This window comes from Mastigoproctus giganteus, chromosome 6 (genome assembly GCF_048544385.1).
Source record: "Mastigoproctus giganteus isolate SK-2022 chromosome 6, ASM4854438v1, whole genome shotgun sequence".
NCBI lineage: Eukaryota > Metazoa > Arthropoda > Arachnida > Uropygi > Thelyphonidae > Mastigoproctus > Mastigoproctus giganteus.
This window is the reverse complement of record NC_143580.1, coordinates 125530957-125549492: the sequence shown is the minus strand read 5'-3', so window position 1 is coordinate 125549492 and position 18536 is coordinate 125530957. Positions and strand designations below refer to the sequence as shown.

Below are 18536 nucleotides of genomic sequence, written 5' to 3'. Positions count from 1 at the left end.
TTAATTTTGAACATCCTTCTCCTCCTCCTCTCCACCATCATGTTTGATGAAAGGGGCAATACCCTGAAAATCTTCAGTTGCTAGCTCCCTGGAATGAGACTAGTCAAGCTCCTGAACGTCCCCGGAAAATGAACTAAAACAGCATCGATCGCCACTACATGTACAGGCATGCAAGCATCCAACTCGACTGTATCAAACATGTACATGCGGTTCAGTGCAGTCATATGTACGCTAAATACTGTAATGTATTTTGATATAGCTTGTTCATTGCATTGAATTAATTACTAATTTGTATTGAATTTAAAAAAATCATTCTTCAATATGTTCCAAAAGGGGAAAATCGATTTGGAGTGTTGTGTTTTTGATCCAAGGTGAATTGAAGTCTATTTCTTCATTGATTACCATGAAAAGCAGTTTGTTTGGTGTGCAGGAGATTGTGTGAGTTTTTAAAGAATATAATTTAAAACAACACTGATTCCAATCATAAATCTTATGACCAACATAAAGGAGTGCTGCGAAAAGAAGTGTTCAAAGTTACAAAACGAATTAAGAAAACAACAAAGCATACTGAAAACGTATCAGTCAAGAAATTTATCTACTGTACGTACCAGTTATTAAATTGCACATTTGATCTCTTTTGAAAGTAAATCGTTCAATGATGGTGAATTTGTCAAGTGTTGTGGAAGAAATCTGCCCAGAGAAACAAACAACGATACAAGACATTAGTTTGTCTCGACAAACAATTATGTGAAGAGTAGAAGATATTGGAAAGAATTTGTTTGAACAACTTTTGGAAAACATAAAACAAATAAAACATTTTGGTGTGCCACTGGATGACAATGCTGATGTAAATGACACAGCCCAACTCCTCATCTTCATACATGGAATTAATGATAATTTTGTACCAGTTGAAGATTTAGCTGATCTACAGAGTATGCGCAGAACAACTACAGGTGAAAATCTTTTTGAAAGTTTTTGCCAATCTATCAAAAAGTTAGGATTAAATATTAAAAACCTGGCAGGAGTCACAACTGGCGGTGCAAAAAACATGATTGATAAAAAAACATTGGGCTCATGGGTAGAATAACCAAGAAAATAATAAATATCGGAGCTGAACCTCTGATTGGAATTCACTGCATTGTGCATCAAGAAGCTCTCTATGGGAAAATATTTGATCTCCAACACGTTATGAATGTGGTTATTTCAACTGTAAATTTTACAAGATTGCCTGGCCTTAATGTGGCTGTTGAAACATCACCGAATGTTTCAACACAGAAAAAGGGAAACCAATAAAACAACTATCAAACTATCATATCAACTATCTCTCTCTCTCTCTCTCAGGGTAACTCAGAAATTTTTTTTTGCCTGGTGCAGCATAAGCCTCAGGCTTCCTTGCACCATATAACTAATAATAATAATAACTCATACATACATTTCTAGTCATTTAAATTCTCTTAATTTAAAAGTACAGTGGATTCCGGTTATTTGGGCCACCGGTTAATCGGGGCAGCCGTTTATTTGGGGCAAATCTTAAAAAAACAGAAACCGATCGAGAAAATAGCCAGGGTTTACTTCGCTTAATTGGGACAGCATGCCGTTTAATCGGGGCAGGAGACCGCAGCACTGGAGATTACTCTACGATTGTCTCCGACGGTACCACATGGTTCGGTCGAAATTCTGGAGGTCATAACCATAAAACAATAAAAACAATTAGCAGTCACCTGTTTATTGGGCTTTTCTGTTAGTGAAATCTATCATAAACGTACAGTAAACTTGATCTTACTGAATTTGCGATAATACCGACAGCTGGAATTCTGTGGGTTATTATGGTGAAATGTGTTTACACTTCCATGAAATCTTAAATCATATAAAAAAATTAATTTTCAGATCTTCTCTTCATTCCTATTTTTAAAGCTTTGGAACTTGTTACTCGGTTCTCACTTGCACATATTGTGTTACTTGCAATTTGTGTGTGCTGTGTTCTTTGTTATTGATTGCTTATCTTTTTACTGTTTTAAATTTTAACCTCTCCCCGCCCACAAATGTCAGTGAACAGAAATGTCAACTAGTTTGTATGTACGTACAGTACATATTAATTATTCCGATTTTCACGTATCATTTAATTTTTTAATTGGTAAGGTAATAAAGGGTAAATTTGTGCTTAACATATCTTTGCTTTTATAGCCTGTGGATAATATTCCTCTTATTTTCACTAATTAGAATCGCTGTTTAATAGAATTAAAATTCAATTCACAAACGTGATCACAATGACCGGCGCTTACTGCACATCGTATAGTGAATGGTACTTTACTATGTTGAGTTCGTGGTAACGTGATTTGATTGTACAGTGAACCAATTGTAAAAAAAGGGGGGGGTGTTACATTGTATTTTTAACTATTTTAACTATTTACGTGAAACTTCGGATAATTGGGGCAGCCGCTTAATCGGGCCAAAATGCACTAGCCCCGATGTGTCCCAAATAACCGGAATGGACTGTATAAGGGAAAGGAAAATTGGTCTGATTTATTTGGTGACATCAAATCATTTCAGAATAAGTTGTTATTATTTAAATTCCAGTTGAGCAAGACAATTTAAGTTCACTTTGAATGTTGTGCTGAGCTAAAGGAGAAACACATTTCCAAATAATCGTTGCCTTTCGTTATTACAATAACTTTTTGTCAAGTTTGAAAGTTGATTTTCTGATATCAAATCCCAAAAAAAACAAGATTTTGTTTGAGAACCCATTCACTTCTATGGCTGAAAACTACAATCCAGACTGCAACTTGAAATTATTGATCTTCAAGCCAAAATATGATTCAAAAATAAGTATACAGACTGAAAAATAAACTACATGACTTCTACACGGCTTTCCCATCTGAAGATTTTCTGATGATAAAAGAAAATGCCATGAAATCCGAACATATGTTTGCAAGCAAATTTTTTTTTCACTCATAAAATCAAATAAATATTTAAAAAAAAACAGAATAACAGATGAGCATTTTTTTTTTTTTTTTTAATGGAAACCCCAAACACGAGAGGTATTAGAACCTATAGCACTTAGTACTGTGGATGGGTTGGAGGTTGAGAAGACGAAAAAAGATATTTGCTGACATTAGACTTGAACTTCTGTACAATACACTGTAATTTTCAGGAAACACGTATGAAGGAAGGTTGTTCCAGAAAAAGGCAGTTGAATGAATAAAAGAGGAAGATGAAAAGTTGGTTCTCTGAGTTTAAAGTTGGACAGTAAATGGATGTTGGTTGGTGGCAGCAAGTGTTCGGACTGATTTGACAGAGCAGAAATTATAGAAGCAAATTCAGAAGAACAGTACCCATGGAAGTATCTGTAGAAAAGGCATGCAGCAGAAACTGTCTATGAGACAGAGAGTGGAAAGACTCTGTTAGAGATGAGTCATTAATTAACCTAACTTCCACACTTCTGAATGGAATCTAGAAGCCTGAGAGAGGTTTTGGGAGCACCGCCCCAGATGTGGGAACAATATTTCATGGTAGGGCGGATTTGCGATTTGTACAGAGTGAACAGCTGTTTGGAAGAAAAGTAACACCAGAGCGAAAGAGAAAACCAAGTTTTTCAGATGCAGAGGAAGCAATAGTTGTAATGTGCTTGTGCCAAGAGAGATTAGAAGCCAGGGTAATCCCCAAAAGAGATATATCGTCTTGCCTAGAAATCGGAGTGTTACCAAAGATAAGCATAGGAGCAGAAGAATCCTTTTGCGAGATACAAGATTGGACTGAGTTTTGGAAGCACTGAAATCAACTAAGTTGTCTTTGTTCCACTGGAAAATTACCTGGAAGTCAGCATTTAAGGAATTAATTGCGGATATTCGAGAAGTTGAAGCTGATTGAGCAGGGCAAGTTTCTCAAACTGGAAAGTGGAATGCAATGTGCTATCATCAGCAAAACTATGGATAGGGTTTCCGATCAATGAAAGAAGGTCATTAATATACAGACGGAAAAGAATGGGGGGGAAAGAACTGAACCTTGGGGGACACTAGCATTAGTAGTGAAGTTAGAAGACAAAGCACCATCTACCATCACCCTCCGTGAGTGGTCAGAAAGAAAACTGGATAACCAATTACAAAGAACAGTTGGCAAACCATAAGATGGAAGCTTGTTTAGAAGATCTTTATGCCACACACGATCGAAAGCCCTTGAGATGTCAAGAGCAATTGCTTGTGTTTCACCGAAATTTTCCATTGAAGATGTCCATAAATTGTTAACACAGGCCAGAATATCACCTGTGGATTGACACTGACGGAATCCATACTGGTGATCGTTGATCAGACGGAAGGTTTCTAGATAGTTTAAGAGTTGACAGTTAAGTGATTTCTCTATTACTTTAAAAAGAGTAGAAGTAATTGGATGGGAGGGATTTGTTATCCTTTTTAGGAATTGGCTGAATATGAGCAAATTTCCAAGCAGAAGGAAAATAAAGGTGGCATAGAACAGCAGTAAGTTCAGGAGTACAGCTTTTGAAAACAAGTGGAAAAATACCATCAGGACCTGGAGTCCATTGAGAAATACCATCAGGACCTGGAGCTCTATTGAGAATACCATCAGGACCTGGATCTCCATTGAGAAATACCATCAGGACAATCTTCATTATGTATTGAGATTGGTGTCACAAATTTGCAACCAAATTTTGAACAATTATTTAAAAATATCCAGCCTCAATCATCCCAATTATTTAAACATATCCAGCCTCAATGTTTAATTTTGTCCAGTAAATGTTATTGTGTATTGTACTTAATAAAATTTTCAAATTTTTCAATTTTAGGTTTATCATTATATTTATTTATTCACCTTAATATTGAAAAGCAGTGATCCTTTTCAGATTGTAAATTTTCTAAAATGAGCATTTAAAGGCAAAAGTAAAGTTTTTTTTAAAACAAAAATGAAGTATTTCAAACATAAACAAAAGTAAAGTATTAAAAAAAAAGGAAAAAAAGTAAGTAATAATTTTATAATTTTAATAAAATCTAAAAAATAAATCACTGATATAGATTTGTTGCACATAAAAGCGCTGGGAATTTGCATTTTTTAAATATATAGCTTGAAAATAAAAAACAGTAACATGAAAATAGAAACTTCCTTTTACAAGTAACAAGATATGGAAAATATGACAATTTTTCCTTGAATCACTCTCTGCGGCCCGCGAAACAAATCTAACTTTGAATACAGTCCCTATACGGAAAAAGGTTCGACACCACTGCTTTAGGTATAACATGCTAGAACAGAATCAGACAGCCAGACATCTTCCACTGGGAGTTAGTATTAGTTCTAATGAAAGTTGCAGGAATGCTGATGGTATGTGAATATGGATTTGCACTTCTCTCCTCTGTAGGTCAATTTTCTGGACCACAGATCAAAATCAATGTAGGACCACACAGTTGGTATGTTTCTCTGGGGTTACTTCTACCCATATACAGTACTTTGCATTTGACAATGTTAAACTTCAGTTGTCACTTCTCAGTCAAACTGCCAAGCTTTTCCATATCCAGTTGCAATACCATATTGTCATGAACAACCCTGCCAACCTTCGTATCATCTGCAAACTTAGAAATCAAGACTCATATACTTTCATCAATATCACATTATACAAAACAACAGTGGGCCCAACACTGAACCTTGAGGGACACCACTAATAACATTAGTCCACAAAGAGCAGCGTCCATTAATTACCACTCTGTCTTCTCTCACTCAACCACCCTTTTATCCATTCTAGCAACTTAACCTTAATACCACACTGCTCCAATTTGTACAGTAGTCTTCCATGCACAACAGTGTCAAAAGCTTTCCTGAAATCCAAGTACATGATATCAAAATTATTTTTTGCATCCAGTTCCTTTGTGACTACATCATAGTATCCAATCAAATTTGTCAGACAAGACTTTCCCTTAACAAACCCATGCTGTGTCTGAATTACTACTACAGTCTTGTCTAGATGATCCTGCAATGCATCTTTAGCCTGTGATTCCATTAATTTACCTGGAACAGAAGTTAAACTAACTGATCTGTAATTACTCATGTCATCCTTAGATACCCCCTTTGTGAATTGGGGTTAGATTTGCACATCTCCAGTCAGTGGGGACTTCCCAAGTATAAGGATGGTCTCATAATTATGGCTAAGGGTTTGCTTACTTCCTTTGCCACCTCCTTTGTATAACTGGATAGATCCCATCCATCCCATGTGCCTTTCTTATTTAACTTCAACAATTTCTCCTCCACTTTGTTCTCAGTTATTACAAAATCATCAAGAACCCTGTTAAAGTCTGATAAACGTCTGGCATTTTCCTTCCTTAACAACTCTTCGTGTGTAAATGCAAAATACTCATTCAGCTATATGAGCAGGATCATCAACAGTCGAACCATCAATATCAAGAGGACCAATCTGATTTATCCCCTTCCTTCTAGGGTTTATATAAGTAAAGAAGTTCATGCTGATTTTCTTAGCATCCTTTGCCAAAGATTTCTTGTAATCTGCCTTTGCTTGCCTAACTTCCTTTGTGACTTGATTACAGACTAGCTTATATCTATCACAGGCTTATGTGTCGCCTGATAATTTATATGCTTCCCATGCATTTTTCTTCTCTGCCACAAGTCTCATTAGTTCATTAGATAACCATTTAGGCCTAAACCTTGAACAGTATTTCATAATCAGTATGAAAAGCCTAGTAGCTTCCACAATTACTTCCTTGAATGCTACCCATTTAGAATTTGCTGCTTATAACATCATCACTGTATTCACCTTTACGGAAGCAAAAACCCTTCCCTTTACCCCTGATGGAAGTAATATCTTTTTGTAAATCCCACATCAGTACACTGTGATCACTGCCACACAGTGGTTCCTTTATCTACAAATTCTTAATAACTATATAATATCAGTGTAGATATGCCATCATTTTAATTGTATCTCATTATGGGTGCCTTTACAACAAGATAGCTGGTATTGCACTACTTCAAATAAATAACACTTCTCTTCTCTAGTAGAGAAGGCTAGTGTTATTTATTTTCAGGGGATACCACCACTCAGATGATCGTTTCGTTTCAAAGCTTTTTGGCTTCTTCATCAGTGAGTGGGCAAGTACCCTGGTAATGCAACATGCCATCACAGTTGCAAAGTTATTTCCACAATATGAGAGATGCCAAATGGTGTATAAATAATAATGTATTAGACGATGAAATGCACAAGGAATAATTTTATATATAGTTAATAACTTAAACCCATAAGAAATTATGCCTTGTGCATTTCATCATCTAATAAAACAAATTCTTAACATACGAATAATCACTGCAGATAACCAGATCAAGAGTATTACTCTCCCTGGCCACCTCTATAATGTGCCGCTGCAGAAACCAATCATACAACAAATCCACAAAGGTCCTGCTAGCAACTGGAGTCCACCGACTAGGTAGTAGCCAAGAAAGGCCTCAAAGTTGCTACCAGGTTATGCCGAAGATTTGACAACAGGGAAGTTCTGCTTTTGGCAGAGTAACACTCCACCTCCTTGGCTATCTTTTCTGTTTGCCAGAATTGACTGATATCCAAAGTGTAAAATTACAAAAATTTCAAAATTAGAAAATTATTAAAAAAGGGAGGTGACAGGCATAACATCAGCAAGTTTTACCTTTCGAGCATCGTTACCAGAATCAGCATTCCGGCTGATAATTACGCTGCTGCAGAGGTTGAGGACTGTGGAAATTTAGAAGGGGATTTTTCGAACACATCACAAAATTTTTCTGCAGAATCAGCCCTGGCTACTTCACTGCATACTTTAAAGTTGTGGAAACCAGCATAAATATTGAACCTATTAAACCACCTGTTGCTTGCCACAAACTTGGCTTGGGGTTCACTGTACTTATCCTTAATATATTCATAAATACTTCTTGCTTTTGCTTGAATGGCCATTAGACTCAGGGGAACTCACTTCTGAATCTGATTTTCCATTCATATTATTAATAGCTTTTCCATCTTCTATATAGCACCTGAACACTGTTTTGTGATTATTGGTGATCGTAAATCTTAAATGCATTGATCTGCTAACATGTTTAGCATTAGTAGAGGCATTTGATGCAAGAAAGCAAGCTTATGCAGCATCAGCCAAAAAAAAAAAAAAAAAAACCCACTTCCACTTCACCCCTCTGTTCGTTCAAAATATCTGTCCAGCTGAGCCTTAAACTTATTTAGGCTATCAACCTCCACCACAAGGGATGGCAGTCTGTTCCACCAACCAACCACCCGCTGGCCAAAGGCAAATTTCCGCACGTCTATCCTACAACTGTCTTTCCTCAATTTGAATTTATGCCCTCTCAGGTGATTTTTCTGAGCTAGAGGAAGAATCCCATCAGAACTGAGCATGCTTAAACCATTCAAGGCTTTATACACCACTATCAGATCACCTCGCTGGTGCCTAGTCTCCAGACACTGTAATTTGCAAAACTTAAGCCTTTCTTCGTAAGAGCACCCCTTTGTTCCATTCACTAATCTTGTTGCCCTTCTCTGTACTCGTTCCAGCAGCTCTACATCCTTCTTGAAATGAGGCCTCCAGACCTGTATACAGTACTCTAGGTGTGGCCTGACCATCGCCTTATACAATGGAATAATCACCTCCTTATCCCTGCTGGAAAAATTCCTGTATATCATTGACAATACTCCATGAGCTACTCTTGCAGCCCGTCTGCACTGCTCAGAGAACTTCATATCTGCCTGCACAACCACCCCCAAGTCCCTTTCATTCTCTACCACTGTCAGTGTGGTACAACAGAGTTGATACATTGCTCTGGGGTTGCTGTTTCCCATGTGTAGTACTTTACATTTGTCAATGTTAAACTTCATTTGCCACCTCTCAGCCCATCTGCTCAACCTTTCCAGATCCTGTTGCAGCAGCATAGTGTCAGTAGTGTCCTTGACAACCCTGCCAACCTTTGTATCATCTGCAAACTTGGACATTAAGCTTGATATACCATCATCAATATCATTTATAAATACAGAAAACAATAATGGACCCAACACTGAGCCCTGAGGGACTCCACTAATAACATTAGTCCACGATGAGCAGTGTCCATTGATTACCACTCTCTGTCTTCTCCCCCTCAACCACCCCTTTATCCATAGCAGCAATTTGCCTCCAATGTCACACTGCTCCAATTTGTGTAGCAGTCTTCCATGTGCAACAGTATCAAAAGCCTTTCTAAGATCCAAGTATATAATATCAAAGTTATTCCCTGCATCCAGTTCTTTTGTGACTGCATCATAGTATCCAATCAAGTTGGTCAGGCAAGACTTCCCCTTAACAAAATCATGCTGTGTCTGAGCTATAACTGAAGTCTTGTCTAAATGATCCTGCAGTGCTTCTTTAACCAGTGCCTCCATTAATTTTCCTGGAACAGAAGTTAAGCTCACAGGTCTATAATTACTTGTGTCAGCCTTGGATCCTCCTTTGTGAATTGGGGTCACATTTGCACATTTCCAGTCTATGGGTACCTCCCCTGAGTCCAAGGAAGCTCTCATAATTATGGCTAAGGGTTTGCTTACTTCCTTTGCTGCCTCCTTTAATATAACTGGATAGATCCCATCCACCCCGGGTGCCTTTCTTGTGTTTATCTTCAACAGTTTCTCCTCCACTTTACTCCCAGTTATTTCAAGATTCTGTAGCTTACTGCTAGAGTTGAATACACCTCTGGCATTCCCCTTGCTGAATAACTCCTCATGTGTGAATGTCGATGCAAAATATTCATTTAGTTTGTTAGCTACCTGAGCAGGATCATCAACACTTGACCCATCAATATCAAGTGGACCAATCTGATTCATCCCCTTCCTTCTAGAGTTTACATAAGTAAAGAACTCTTTGCTGTTTTTCTTTGCATCCCTTGCCAAGGATTTCTCGTAATCTGCCTTCGCCCGCCTAACCTCCTTTGTAACTTGGTTGCATATCAACTTGTATCTATCATAGGCTTCTGTGTCATGTGTTAATTTGTAAGTATCCCATGCATTTTTCTTCTCTGCCATATGCCTCATTAGTTCATCTGACATCCATTTTGGCCTAAACCTTGAACAATATTTCTTAGTTGGTATGTAAAGCCTAGTAGCTTCCAAGATAAGTTCTTTGAATGCTTCCCATTTTGAATTTGCTGTTGGTAACATCATCAGTTGGTCCCACTGTATAGAATTTAAATACTGTCTCAGTCCATCGTAGTCGCCTTTACGGAAGCAATAACCCTTCCCTTTACCCCTAATGGTAGTTACCTCTTCAGTAAATCCCACTTCAGCACACTGTGATCACTGCCACCTAGTGGTTCATTTATCTGCAGATTCTTAATGCATGAAGAATCACTGCTGATAATCAAATCAAGAGTATTACTCCCTCTAGTTGCCTCCCGAACATGCTGATGTAGAAAACAATCATCCAATAAATCCACAAAAGCCCTGCTAGTGTGTGAGTAACCAACCCCCAAATTCCAGTCAATATCTGGGAAATTAAAATCTCCCATTATAAGACTCTCTGATTTACTGGCCCACTCTATTTCCCTGTACAGTTCCTTATTATACTCATCAGAGTCATTAGGCCTATAGCACACTCCTACTCTCAATTTTGATCTCCCAATGCTTATGTCACACCAAACTGACTCAACACTGCACTGTCCAGCGATGTCGACTGGCTTCACTTCCTTGGTTTTTATGTGTTTCTTAACTAATAGCATAATCCCTCCCCCCTTCCTATCCTGTCTATCCTTTCTGTAGACGTTGTACTCTCCAAATTGCATTTCTGCATCCCTTATATCTGTGTGACACCACGTCTCTGATATCCCAACAATATCTGCCTTGGATGTTTTGAGCAATACCTCAAATTCATCAAATTTATTTACTAAACTCCTAGCATTGGTGTACACGCAAGTATACCTGCACCTGTTTCCATTCTTAGCTACCCTAACACAACCCATGTGTTTACTTGTACCGCAATGGCTCCCAGCAGTCTCTGAAATACCATGCATCTTGTTTTTCAGGCTTCTGCTCATTCTAATAGAAGCAGTGCAAGAATCTCTTTCACCTCTGCCAGTGGCTACTGTCAATCTATTGGTCTTTGTCTCCCCCCAAGCTAGCAGTTTTCCGACCCACCTAACACTGCCTCGATAGCATCAGCAAATATTCTTGCACCCTTTCTATTTAAGTGTATCCCATCCCTGTAGAAGCAATCTTTCCTGTTAACAAGTACAGTCCAGGCTGAAAAAAATTCTACCCCTTGAGCCTTGCACAATCTTTCCAGGGCCGAATTGATCGACAAGGCTCTCATCATATACTCCCTCCTATCGTGTCTGGGCAGAATTGCAGACACTTTCAAATTCAACCCTAATTCTCGGCTTTTGTTCAACAGTGACCTGTACTTGTTAAGTAATTCTGCCGGTCTCCTACTCTTAATATCGTTAGTGCCAACGTGTACAACTATATCACCTTTTGTGCCCTTAAAAGATGATATTCGCTCTACAACGTCATCAACCTTTGCCCCTGGCAGACATACCCTGGTCCTGTACCACCTATCTTTTTTACAAAGCATGTTCCCCGTTTCCCTGACAATAGAGTCACCAACAACTACTAGTTCCTTCGGGACCAGCGCATTCTGCCTTGGGGGTTGTCTCTGTGTCACGCGATGCCCAAGTGCAAGCTCTGGCGTTGATGTGGGCAGCTGAGAGCTTGATGGGCCCCTCAATTTAGTTTCTTCGAGGGCATCCACCCTGTCCTTCAAGCTCTCATATAGGCCCACAAGAACGCCGAGTTGTTGTTTACTTTTATGTTCTTTTATACACGCACTGTTCTTTGAAATAGCATTCACTATTGAAGCAGTGAGACAATTTCCTTGCAATAGATGACAAACTTTGTCCTGCTTCGTACTTCTTAATCATTTTCGGACTGAAGTAAAATTTACTGTTAATGAAAATGCGAGAGGGAAATGACACAAAGTCACTTCCTAAATGATGCTAACTCAGTCACTAAATCACTAATTCAGTAGAGTAAGTAGTGGACGTGAGCATCATAGTTCATACTAAATATTTTGGACTGAAGTAAAACTGATTGGTAATGAAAATGTGAGATGGAAATGACGTCACTTCCTAAATGATGCTAACTCAGTCACGTTGATTCAGTAGAGTGAGTAGTGGGTGTGAGCATAAAACGTTACATTGTTCATAAATTCGGTTCTAGCTGTTCGATTTTAAAAATTTTAATGGTTTTGATTTTAGTTAAAGATGTTTTCACATAAAATAAAACAGTTTTCTTGCATACAGGGTATACATGCAGCTTCCCCCCCCCCCCCCTATTTAAAAATTTATAGATGAAATTACTTTATACCATTCTGTATTCTGTCCTAGTAACTTGCAAAAGATCAGTCAATTATAACTCAATCTTGTTATACTTGCTATAATTAAATTTATAACTGCAGTAAAAATTATTGTTAAACTAAATATTTCTTACATATAGCAGTTTTCAAGATTCCTAATCCTGCTTTCAACATTCCCTACATGAAGAGCAGCTTTATATCTCAGTATCTATTAAAAAAATTGATCAAGATTTAATGGTGTTTTTAAAAAAAGAAAAAAGAAATATATATATATTTTACCAGCAAAGTGTAGAATCCAGGCATTGTATCTCATATTATGGGTGCTCTATATTATAAACTTTTATTTATGGTCCTATACCATTATTAAGTGAATCACAGTTTAGACTTTTATACAAAGCCATACTGCGGGGAAATACTGCTCGTCATATCTCGCTGTTCAAATGAATATACATCTGTCATAAATACTAATAAATATAATATAATAACATGTTATGTTATATTTATTAGTATTTATGACAGGTGTGATTCACTTAATAATGGTACAGGACCATAAATAAAAGTTTACTTCATACTTTGCCAAGCATTCTATACATTGACTAGGCATTCTATACAATGCCTGGATTCTACACTTTGCCGGTAACATATATATACACACACACACACACACACATATATATATATAATATTTTCATTTCCAAAACATGGCCAGAATGAAAATGAATGCAACTTCATCAAGAAAAAAAAAACTATTGAACAAACCTTTTTCACGTGTGCAAACATTTACACACACACACACACACACACACACACACACACACACACACACACACACACACACACACACACACACACACACACACACACACACAATAAAATGGAGTGCATTCACCTGAGAAGTTAAATATCAATTAAGCCATTAGTGTAGACTGTTTCATCCTTCCAGCAGCTTATTCCCAAATAATCCTGGATAATCTGAAAGAAGTTCACCACTGTTTAGGCTAGGGTCTCTCAACTGGTGATGTGCAAATTTTTAAGCCTGGACAGACTAGGACTCTAAGCAATAATTTTACTGCTAACAACCAGCTCTGTGGTGCGAGTTTCATGAAATTTTTGACATAAAAAAAAAAAAAAAACCCTTTGTATATAAATTAACAATTAAAAGTATTTACTTTTACTTGTTAATTTTTGTTCATATTTTGACTTGGTTGCCCAATATTAGAGTGAAATTATTTTAAAAAATCCCAAAAATTCATAAAAAAAATTTTAAAAATTTTGAAAATATTGTTGTTACTTCTTTTTTGATGTTATACAAGTACTATTGTCCACATATTTTTGAATCACTTGATTTAATTTCATTAATTCTACTTTGCAAGCCAAAATCCGACAATGGCTAACAAACACAATCTCTTTCTCCAATTTTAAAATCTATTTCATGCTACCATCTATTATAAACTGTGTCTAAAATTACTTAGAAACATAGATAACAGGCGACAGCACCTACCTGGAAGATCAAGACAATTTAAGCGTCGTATAATCTCTTCCAGAGTGAGCATGGATGCACGTGCATACCACACACACACACACACACACACACACACACACACACACACACACACACACACACACACACACACACACACAACAGATAATTGGGGGAAAAATATATTAATACATTACAACAAAACAGCAAAACAAAACACCTGCTGCAAGTAAGAAAGGCAAAAATAGAATGGTACCAAAAAAAAAAAAGAAAGTGTGCAAAATCTCAGATATCACTGACTAAAGCTCATTACTCTATGCTCCCTTGACTATTCCCTATGTTTCTATAAAAGGTGATCCATGATTCAGCTTTTAATAGAGAAGACAAATTTTCCAAAACATGCACATAAATCAGTTACTCGTAAAAAAATTGTCAAAAATCTTCACATTTTAATTTATATTGTGCTCTCCTCCCCTTCACCATGGTAATAAAGTCTATGTTCCATACACAAATAATAAATTCCTTTAAATAGCATGCTGGGTATGGAAGTACAAAAACAGCAAAAATGGGCTCCGGTCACTCAAACAAGGATGCACAGCATATTTAGAACGTTAGGATGCTGTGAAGTTATTACTTATATATTTATTTTATTTAAAGCTATTAGATTGCAAAAACAAGTTACAAACACAAATAAGCAATAGCCAATTCAAAATCGTTGACAAACTTTATAATTTGCATTGAAGAGTATGTTTTAAAAGTGTTTTATTTTTCAGAAGATATTTCAAACAGTACAGCTATAAAAGCAGGAGGGTATATGTAATGATCACGAAGCCACTGTGTACTTAGTGCTATAAAGAAAATACAGGCATAAAATAATAAGTGTTTAAAAAAGTGAAGATCATTCTGCACAAACCCTACTGGACTGCTCATTAGCTGAGTTTGCTGTACACAAAATAATTAGCACTTAATTTTTGTTGGTGATGTGCCATGTCGATTACACTCACATAATTTTAAAGGTTGATTCAAAATTTGTGCAACCCAAATTAAGTGTTAATTCATCATTATTAACTTGATGAAATTTGGTTCTAAATGCTACTGTAGCAGTGCTGGGCACATTCAGATGTCCTACAACTTTCAGCCACTTACTAGAAGCATTTTGTTCACAACGAAGGCAACATGCCACTTTTCCAAGCATAGCAAATATTCATAATTGAGCATACAAGATCTCCAGGATTTTTATCTTTTCGACTACTTAAAAGAGTCATACAGGTTTTGCAGAGTTTATTGCAAATTTGCTGCATAATTTTGCACAAAATTTCAAATAAACTTGAAAATGGAAATGACTAATGAAGTGAGAATCAAAATTAATATGTACTTCATGCGAGCATACTATGAGGTAACAAAGCTAGAGACACACATGACAATGTACAGGATGAAACTACACAATGAGTGGTTGGGCAATTCATGACTGTTCAGGTTACCGAACAGTCGGGAATTGTTCCAAATTGGTTCCATTATTTCCGAATATGGACAAAACAGAAGTACTACAAAAACTCTTATCTAAATTAAAATAAAAATAAACAGCGTAACTAGAACTATAAGGCTACTTATAAAGTACAATATAAAATAACAATTAGGTAAATAAAACGGCAAACGCTCTTTCAGAGCCTGTAATTTTTAAAGAAAGTCAGCACCCTCTCTATACCTGCCAAGTGTTGGGTTCGTCCACTAGCTTGGCCAGTGGGTGGTTGGTTGGTGGAACCGACTTCCATCACTTGTTGTTGAAGTTTATAGCCTAAACAAATTTAAGGCTCAACTGGACAGGTATTTCGAATGAAGTGAGGGGTGAAATGGGAGTGGTGTGTTTTTTTTTTTTTTTTTTTTTGGCTGATGCTGAATAAGCTTGCTTTCTTGCATCATATGCCTCTACTAATACTAATGCTAATACATACTGCTTTTTCTCCTCCTCTGTTATCTCAAAGACCTTTGTATTATTTACTCAAGTCAGTTTTTTGCTTTCCTACATCTATATCAAGTGTACATCTTACCATTCTGTGATCACTTCCAACATTTACCTTATTCAGGACGGTAACATCATTCACAATATATCTTCTGTTAGTGAGGATGACGTCGATTTCATTAGTTGTTAATCCATTTGGACTCTTCCATGTCCACTTTCTGTTCACCCTTTTCTTGAAAAAAGTGTTCATTACTGACAGTCCTTGAGATTCTGCAAATTCCACAATTCTTTCACCTCTTATTTCTTTCACCAATTCCAAAATTTCCTATAGTTCCTCTTTCTGCGCTGTTTTGACTTTTTCCAACCTTAGCATTGAAGTCCTCCATAATAATAGTGTAGTGGGTTTTCTGCTCATCTAGAAGTCTCTCATCATCATGGCTCGATGTTGGTGCATAAATCATTATAATCTTTAGCTTGTACCTCTTAGAAATCTTGAGTATTAATCTTGACACCCTTGGTGATATACTTTTGAATTTCAAAATGTTGTTTTTTAAATCTTTATGGACCAGAAACCCAACTCCACCTTCCCTCCTTTCACTGTTTCCATTGGCGTACAGCAGATTTCCACTTGATAAACTTATAAGTGATTCATTTCTTCTTCTTGTTTCAGCCAAACCGATGATATTCCAATTCACATTTTCTAATTCCTTTTCCAGCTCTAATATCCTGTCTTCACCGATGAGTGATCATACGTTATAACAGGCCAAGTTCAGTTTCCGTGCATGACAGCCTGGTCGTACCCAGAGATTCTTAGCAGCCTATGCTTCCACTCTGATCCTCTCACTGCCGTAAGAGGGAGAGCGAAAGCTGCTGGGGACTGGGAACAAATGCCTCTACTAATGCTAATGTTACATGGGTGCAAGAACCCAGAATAACTTATGGGAAGGGGATGGCCTGATACCTCCACTTTTAACTGAATATTGAAGTCTCTATGTCAAAGTTAATTAAATAACTACAGCATTATGTCAAAAATAGCCATGGGACAATTATCTCCGCAACTGAGAAACTCATTACTGAAATTTAAAAAAAAAAAAAGACAAGTTTATGCTCACAACTTCAAAACGACAGCTGGAATTATACATGAGATGGAAAAGAGGCCATTGAACAAAGCACATGATGGTTCAGTGGAGGTTGTGTCCCAGACCTGTGTTCTATGAAAAAGGAGTTAATGCTTCTGCAAAAGTAGAAGTAGACATTAGAGAACATTACAAAAGCCTCTTACACAAACCATGTTCTAATAGACCTGTCAGCAGAATTCAGCTCCTAATAAGGTTGGCATTTGAAGGACTATATATAGATAGGAGTGGCCATTTGAAATAATTTAAATATATTAAAAAATATATTAATTATATTGTGTAAATAAAAACAGTTTTCTATTTCTTTTATAGAAATCATTACAAAAAATCCATGTAACAATATGGTAGTACAGGAACTGTATCATGCTGTTTACTGTAATCACTCACTGAACTGTGCACATAGCACACCTACAGTTATACATGTAGTAAAGTCCAATATATTTTATAAAACTGTCACTTCAAGATGTAAATGTTATAAAAGAAAACAGCTGCAACAATATTTTTTCAAATAAAAAGAAAAACCATTACAAGTAGTTAACCTTATTTCTGTATAGAGCAGAAGTGGTGTCTGGTCAAGAAGTTTTCTAACTGATATCAGCTTGAGGTGCTTGCAAAAGCAGATGCAGCACATAGACATTTCACCTCTTTTATATATATATGTAGTTCATGATACATTTTATATAATCTTTATATTTGTAAAGTTTGTACTTACTGCTGCTTCTTCTGTCCGCCCAAGCATTCTTCATTGTGGCATAAAATGGAATGAAATCAACAATCTTAATTACTTCTCTGATATAACAATACAATTTCAATATTATTAGAATAGCTCGCAAAGTTATTTTTTAATATTTCCTGATTTATATTTATTAATGTATTTAAATCCATTGCCAGTTTTAGTATATTTTTATTATTATTTTTTTGAAACTGCTATACAATAAAGGATGTATGGATAAGTCCATATGTGGGAGATGGGGGAAGGAATCGGTCTACAATGCTAGAGGTGCAGTAATAATACAGGAATACCTCACATAGAGCAGTTGCGAACAGCGCAGTTTCGCTATAGTGCGGTTTACAAATTGAAAAAAATAAAAAAAATAAAAATAATAATAATTGCATTACGCACCAATACATTTGATATGTATGTATTATAATGCCATCACATAGGCTAATGCATTATGGATTAAAGGCCATTCCGACCATTGTCGAAACTCCCATTATATACTGACTCTGCTAGCATTCACACATTAGCAAACACTAGGTTCCGAGCAGTGAGGTCGTTGATTGTGCATAAGCTGTACAAATATTTTTTGTTGTGTATTTTTATTAAAGACCATTTTTTAAAAACATTACACCTTTATACGCAAATATGAGTGGAAAGAAGAAATGTAATGGCGCTGAGTGTTCTTCTAGATCCAAACATCGAACGAGGTATGAAAATAAGGTAGGCGTTGCAAAATGACATTCGATGTTATAAAGAGATGTATGCAGATAAAATGCAGATAAAAAGAGGAAAAAAAACTGTGTAAACTAAGCTGATCAGTTATTTTTCAAAATAAAAATACAATACATACTTCACTTATATTCTTTTGGTATGTACATACTGCAAT

At 36.5% G+C, this 18536-nt stretch overlaps 1 protein-coding gene across 7 annotated transcripts in view; it reads right to left on the bottom strand.

Annotated features, from left to right (window-relative positions):
• The window catches only part of Vps16B (Vacuolar protein sorting 16B), a 456530-nt gene that overhangs the window by 185711 nt on the left and 252283 nt on the right, over positions 1-18536 (bottom strand). For all 7 annotated transcript variants that reach the window (XM_090375324.1, XM_090375325.1, XM_090375323.1 and 4 more), the window contains 2 exons: positions 17642-17669; positions 12488-12561 (listed from right to left, as the gene is read on the bottom strand). In XM_090375324.1, the coding sequence (XP_090231450.1) occupies positions 12488-12561; positions 17642-17669 (102 nt within the window). The remainder of the gene's footprint in view (positions 1-12487; positions 12562-17641; positions 17670-18536) is intronic.